Raw genomic sequence first — 7,628 nt, forward strand, 5'->3', positions numbered from 1 at the left:
CGCCACGTTCAGGTGGGTGACTCGTTCCTCTCCCTAAGCCCAATCATAATCCGCCATGTTTGACTTAAGCCCAATCATAATCCGCGACGTTTAACTTTATGTGTAGGAATCGTTCGTAAGTATTACTCGTTGAAATTTGGCATACATAATCTGAAAAGAAAACCATACATAAGCGGATCCATGTACTCCTGCTATATAACGTTACGAAATACTACTCCGCTAGCTAATTGTGAACAAACCGCGAGCTCTACCACGTTCATTCCTCTTCACACAGCGCGCGCCACCATGCAGCTCGCCGCTGTGTGCACCGACCCGTTCGTGATATGCTGCACCTTCGTGTGCCTCTTACTCCATCTAGCGCTCCGCTCCCTGAACCCCAGCTCCGTCTCCGGCCGCCGGCTTCCGCCAGGACCTCGTGGCGTCCCGGTCCTCGGCGCGCTGCCGCTGGTCGGCCCGGCCCCTCACTCGGGTCTCGCGGCGCTGGCGCGCAAGTATGGTCCCGTCATGTACCTGAAGATGGGCACCTGCGGCGTGGTGGTGGCGTCGTCGCCCTCGGCCGCACGGACGTTCCTCAAGGCGCTCGACGAGCGGTTCGCGAACCGGCCCGCCGTGGCCAGCGCCGAGGACATGTCGTACGGGTGCCAGAACATGGTGTTCGCCAACTACGGGCCCAAGTGGAAGCTGTTGCGGAAGCTGTCGAGCGTGCACCTCCTCGGGTCTAGCGCGGTCGCGGGATGGGCGAGCGTGCGCCGCGACGAGGCCGGGCGCGCCCTGCGTGCCATCCTTGAGGTCGCGGAGGCCGGGCGGCCCATCGTCGTGCCGGAGATGCTTGTGTGCGCGCTTGCCAACATCGTGGGGAGGATCACCGTGAGCAAGCGGGTGTTCGACACGCAGGGTGACGAGTCCAACACCTACAAGGAGATGATCAAGACGCTCCTCACCGGCACGGGGCTCTTCAACATCAGCGACTTCGTGCCGGCGCTGTCGCGGCTGGACCTGCAGGGCGTGCAGGCCAAGCTGCGCCGGATCCACGTCCAGTTCGACGGGCTCGTCACCAAGTGGCTGGCCGAGCACACGGCGACGGCCGAGGGCCGTCTCCGGGAGGGCCGCCTGGACTTCGTGGACAAGCTCCGTGCCATCAACGACGACGAGGGGGCCGAGACCATCACCGAGGTCAACATCAAGGGCCTCATCACTGTAAGCCCCTACCCCACCCGGTCTACACTTCCATCTTGTTCTCAACAGCTGGCTGGTGTTGGAAAACTGCTGCAACATATTTCTTTGTTGTTGGTGGAATGCGACGGTAAGGATATAATTAAGCAATCGTTGAAATGACTTAAGCAACCAAACCACTACTATTAATCCACGGGGTGCACTAATTTCTTCTGCTGACGAGTTTGCATTAGCTGACTATCTACTAGGAAATATCTATGATGCGTCAATTGACACAAAGGGGATATCCTCATACGTGCCATATGGTTAGACAAGGGCTAAAATCGATGTTTGAAATATGGAGCAAATTTGAAAACTGGGCGAGCCAGTTTCCTGGAGCAGAGAGAGAGATGCAGGGGGAGAGAGCGGCAACCGTGCCAGACTCGTGGCACTGTTTTTTCCAACTCGGCCTGACGGATGGGTCCGACCAGTTAGAAACGTCATCAAAGCAATTAACATTTACCGTCAGTATTTTTTGCAACTGTATGACTGCTTTCGATGCAGTTTGTCACCCAAACATATTGTGGCGTTTTTATTTTTTGCTAATGACGAATGTATTGTGGTGGTTTTATGGATATAACTCCTCTCCTACTAACTAGTACATAGATTTTATTTTCAGCCTTAAACTTGGAAGGCCCATATTTCTTGAAATAAATCATAGATAAATATTCCATTTGAACATGTTACTTTTCTCCCCATGATATCTTAGAAAAACCCCAATATTAAATATGCTTTGACAATGTAGATGAATGGTCCGAACCACATGAAATTCAATGAAATTTTATGGTGAACACCGGAACAAGCTAAATGAACGGTAGCACACTCATACAAAATGAAACATTATAGTGCGCTCCAAAACAGAATGAAACCAAACAAAATTGGTCTGAGGACAATTGGAAGACATCAAAACTTTGTGGCACCAAGCTCTAGATTATGTGCCGGTGGACAGAAATATGAGACTTTTAATTTTGCTCCTATACTTGATGAAAACCAACAAAAACTGGTTGAAGCACACTGAAGTACAATGAAACATTGTTGTGCGCATAAAGTAAAAATAGGGTAGCAAGCTCGAATGGAAATTGATAAATACTATTTATATTTTATAAAAGAAAGCAAATTTGCAGAATTCAAGTTAAAATTGCATTAAAACACAATTAAACATTGTGGTGAACTCTGGAAATGAGTGAACCTTGAAAATTTTAAATAAAAATGATAGTCAAATTTTTATTGTATGTTTTAAGAACAATAGCTTGCAAGAATATATTCAATATCGGTCTTTTTTTAGATATCTCCTTTAGAATAGACCCAATTGTTCAGAATGTAAATCAAACTTATGCTTCAAAAAAATTATCAGCCATCTAAATTATTTAGATAAAAGAGAAGAAAGAAGACATTTGTAAGATAGAGATGTACTTCACCCATAAAAAAAGATATAGAGATGTACTGGAAGTGGTGGGCCAGTGGGGCCATGCAATCGGCATGACAGTGTTCTCAAGCATTGGATAACGTAGATTACATAGCAATCTCCCACAAATGTGCGGAGAAACGATGATATGTGAGGTGGTTATACATAATACAGAAACAGAAACTGATTTGCATGTCTTTTGAGGCACGATAAAAGGTGGATGCATATATTGGATATCCCATGCATGATAGATAGTCCACTCTTGAATACATACAAGCATTCACGCGAAAACACTTAACGCGAAGTAGCACTTGGGATTTTGTTTTAAACCCGTGCGTGCATCCTTGCAGGATATGTTCACGGCCGGCACGGACACGTCATCGATCATTGTGGAGTGGGCAATGGCGGAGATGATCAAAAGCCCGTCTATCATGGCACGCGCCCAGGAGGAGATGGACCGTGTCATCGGTCGTGAACGCCGCCTCGAGGAATCTGACATTGCCAACCTCCCCTACCTGCAAGCTATATGCAAAGAGGCCATGCGCCTCCACCCCTCCACGCCGCTCAGCCTCCCGCACTTCTCCTTTGAGGAGTGCGAGGTCGATGGACACCATGTCCCTGCCAACACGCGGCTCATCATCAACATCTGGGCCATCGGCCGGGACCCGGCCGCATGGGAGGATCCCTTGGAATTCCGGCCAGAGCGGTTCCTGTCCGGGCCGGCGGCCAAGATCGACCCGATGGGGAACAATTTCGAACTGATCCCGTTTGGCGCCGGTAGAAGGATATGCGCTGGGATGCTGGCCGGAATGGTTTTTGTGCAGTACTTCCTGGGAATGCTGGTGCACGCATTTGAGTGGCGGCTGCCAGACGGAGAGGATCAGGTGGACATGGCTGAGACCTTCGGGCTGGCACTGCCCAAGACCGTCCCGCTGAAGGCCGTCGTCAAGCCAAGGCTTGTTCCAGACGCATACACATGATTGTTTATATCTCAGAAGTTCGTGACGATCGCCTCGCTCGGTGTAGTGTTTTATGTTTGTGGTGACCCAAGCTTTGTGTTGGATGTGCACATACATACTTTAGTCACTTTGTACATTTACCTTCCTCACAAAATAAAACATGTACCTACTTTAGGCAGTCAAAATAGTACAATTGCCTGTTTTTATCGAGAACGAATTACGTCATCATTATTGATCTCTCAAGCAATGAATGCAATGGAAACAGGTTCCGGAAGCATTTTGGGTATTCCGGAAAGGTATAATATGTATCTGAAAAAGTTTGGTCAATTTATTGAAAGCACGAAAGGTTCTTGAAAACTTCCAAAAATTTCTGGAAGGGTGTACAGTGAAAACACCCTAGGCTAGGCCCATTGGGGCTACTCCTCCAAGTTGGTTTCCCCTTGCCATCCTCCTGCTGGAAAGCTTTTCTGAGGCTTATTTATGCAAAGTGCTAGCAGAGGAAAGTCTGCAAAGACTTCTGGACGTGTCAGTCTTTAGGAGGTCTTGCATGTGTTTGCCGAGCGCTAGATAGCAGGAACTCGACAAACATTTTCTGCATTTTATATAAGAAAATGAAAAAAATGTTCGCCGATCATGCTGACGGGAGGAACACATGGTTAGTCCTTTCCCGAGTTCTTTCTTGCATGTACTCGGCAAAGTGCTGAATTTGCTGAATGCTAGGTCTTATCCCAGTTTTTTTCGTGTACTTGGCAAAGATCTTCCTTTGCGAGCGCTAGGTCTTTGCTGTGTTTTTTGCCCCATGCATTCGGCTTTCTTTTGCTTTGCCTAGAGAGCGATAAAATGAACTCGGCAAACATCAGGCACTGACCAAAGTTGTGGATTAGAGTAGTGAGCATCCATTAGAAATACGACAATGATTACTTGGGGGGTCTAAAATATGTGAAGACGTAGGTTATGCTTTAGGTACTCCATCCGTTCTACACAATCTCATTCTAGCAATCAAATTTTCTGTCCAAATACATGTCTTTCGGATATGGTGAGACAAAAGCAGTTGGAAGTCATAGCACCACTTTGCCATTAAGTTAATTTGTGAATGAAAATTCATATAAGTTAATTTGTGTATATGTCATCTGATTAGCTATGTGTGGTAGAGCCTTAGATCAGTACATTGTTCCAAATATTGTCCTCCGCATTTGATTCAGTTATATACATGAACAATTGCCTTCTAGATTCCCGGCCAGTCCTAGTTATTTTGTGGTCATAAAACTTGTCTCATGTAACTCCATGAACGATTCCGAAATTTTTGTCAAGAATTTTTGATGTCATCCTCCATGCCTTCGCTTCCTCCTCCGTTGCCTCAAATTAAAGCAGCTTGCTGTTAGCCACGGCACCACAGCACGACATGCTCTAGCCGTATCTCCGCCTCCGGTAGAACTCAAACAAGAGGTACCTTTCTTTTCTTTTCTTTTCTTTTTAGTGTAGTATAATGGTCCAATTAAGACCCATTTAGAACAGAGGGAATACAATTACCACGACTAGTTTATTAACACGTCTTGAAATTATCTTGAATATTTGACTAGTACAATTACGTTATCATCTAATATATGTTCTCAGTTTCTCACCGAACGACCACTCAAAGTAGTCGTGCTGTTGCTCTCATCGATGAGCTAAAGAATGTGTGGTTGTTCCCGGATATGAAGAAAAAAAAATACAAGTCAACTGTCAATGCACCAATTATTCAGATATCAGATGATTTGCCAGGTGATGAAGCCTTAAACTAATGAGCTGTTACGCTGTTGCTAGTTGTTGGCAACTGCAGTTGATTCCATAATATACTTGACCAACTGCTCCAAGGTATCGTATCATTTTCCTATAACTAAATAGTTGATCTCCACTAACATATTTATCTGAACATGCAATTAATTATACCACCTCATTAAACAATTATGAATGGATAAAGCCCCACCTAAACATGCAAGATTCATGCAGAAAGACTCAAATGCCTTAACTACTCCCTCCGTTCCTAAATATAAGTCTTTTTCGAGATTCCAATACGGATTACAGACGAAGCAAAATAAGCGAACCTACACTCTAAAACACGTCTATATACATCCGTATGTAGTCCGCATTGAGATATCTAAAAAGACTTATAGTAAGAAATGGAGGGACTATTATGCTACTTATATTCAATAAATATTTTATAATTACATGTATTTTCTGTTTTACTTCTTATATTATTAATTCAGATATTTATGTTCATAAAAATGCAATGTTTTTACTGAATATATAGTTTTATTGCTTATATTATTAACAAATCAAATACAAATTCGAGTTCCAAATTGATATTTCCTCATGTAAGAAATAAAATGAATATTCATGTTCATATAATCAAATCATACTAAATATAACCTCCATCTAAAATTACTTGTCTTATATTTTTCTAGATATTGATGTATCTAACCCTAAAACATGCCTAAATATTTCTATATCTACACAAATCTAAGTCCAGTAGAGAGTATATAACAATCAATTTCTTTGTTATACAAATTTTTGGCAAGTAACCTGTCTCATGTCAGTATATACTGTATTAACACTAAAACATGTCTAAATATTTCTGTATCTAGACAAATCTAAGTCAAGTAAATTGAGACGGAGAGAGTATAAAATAAGCAATTGCTTTGTTATACAAAATTGTGGCAAGTAAGCTGTCTCATGGCACTATATCATCCGTTACTCTAGTCCGAGCTTCTGGCTGTTCCACTACCCAAGACAGCTTGCTCTTCCTCCATTCCACCCTTGCCAGCCATGTTTGAAATAACGATTGGATTTTGTCTAACTGCCGAAATTACCAAAAAATTAAAAATAACGAGTTGCTCTCGCCATCGGGAAAGTCAGGACAGCCCAAACTTGTTACTTTGATGCAGGCTCTGGTTGCTCTTCCCTATCAGCCACGGTAGTCCGGAGGGGTGGTGTTGTGCCTCACAACATGCCTTTTGTTCTCCTTCAGAAGCTTGTAGGGGCCCGCCTCTCTACCGGAACTGATTCACTCGGCCGAACCAGATTAGGTCGTCAAAATGGTGGTGTGAAAGGATAATGCGCATGAAAACTCCCAATATGATTTGTGCTTTGATTGATTTTCTACATGATACTTCATTATATCATAACATATCTATCTAGCTATTTTCAGAATTTATCATGAATATTTTGATGTTATAATATATAAAAAGGGTGGCATCAGTATGTATGTTTTTCTACCGAACAACCACTAGAAGTTGTTGTGATGTAGTTCTCGTCGTCTAGCTAAATAATACAAGGTTGTTTCCGGATTTAATAGAAAAACACGGGTGCAGCTGACTTTTGAATGAACACTTCAGGTTCAAACAAAATTTGGTTGTCTCATACCTCTAGATGCAAAAAGATATACCATTGCACTCCAATACATAAGACACAGCCATGGGCAGAGAGGCTGCTGACTGCTGCGTATGTTTATTGATCCAGAGCTGCGCCATCGCCGGCGAGATGTTTTTCTGAACGTGGGAATCGGAATGGCTCCAAGTTGGAAACGATGGTTCTTGCTTTGAAATTCGGTATGACACGTGTCAGATGCAGAAGTGGGTCTCCAGTGTAGGCACATACGGCCTGGTCGTACAGGATTTTCTTCCGTCCGGATCTGCCGCACCACCACGCACTCCTCATGGACCACCGACCGCAGCTTCACGTGTGACGGCTCCGCCTTCTCCGTCGAAGCACGCATGCTGGTGGCGAGGATGCATCTGAGACTGTGCTGAAGGTTCACTCTCCACGTAAGAGTTGGAGTAGGAGGAGTGGGAGAGGCCGCAGCAGCACCGGTGTTGTCACCATCGTCGCCGCTCACCGTAGAGAGGCATACCAAGTGTTCGACGAAATACATGAGCCAAATGTAAACTCCGCTAAATTTTGGGATCGGCTAGAAACGAACAAAAATTAGAGAAGGAAAAATACTCCTTTAAAGAATACTCGGCCATTTTTTATGCTAAATTTTAGGGGATCGGCTAGAGATATTCCACTATATG

At 44.3% G+C, this 7,628-nt stretch overlaps 1 protein-coding gene across 1 annotated transcript; it reads left to right on the top strand.

Annotated features, from left to right (window-relative positions):
* The first annotated feature begins 234 nt into the window (after positions 1-234).
* On the top strand, positions 235-3,804 carry LOC123133080 (flavonoid 3',5'-hydroxylase 1). Its single transcript, XM_044552620.1, has 2 exons — positions 235-1,197; positions 2,968-3,804. Exons 1-2 carry the CDS (start codon positions 286-288, stop codon positions 3,595-3,597), a joined length of 1,542 nt encoding a protein of 513 aa, XP_044408555.1. The 5' UTR covers positions 235-285; the 3' UTR covers positions 3,598-3,804.
* The last annotated feature ends 3,824 nt before the right edge of the window (positions 3,805-7,628 follow it).

The sequence above is a fragment of the Triticum aestivum genome, chromosome 6B (assembly GCF_018294505.1).
Source record: "Triticum aestivum cultivar Chinese Spring chromosome 6B, IWGSC CS RefSeq v2.1, whole genome shotgun sequence".
NCBI classification, from domain to species: domain Eukaryota; kingdom Viridiplantae; phylum Streptophyta; class Magnoliopsida; order Poales; family Poaceae; genus Triticum; species Triticum aestivum.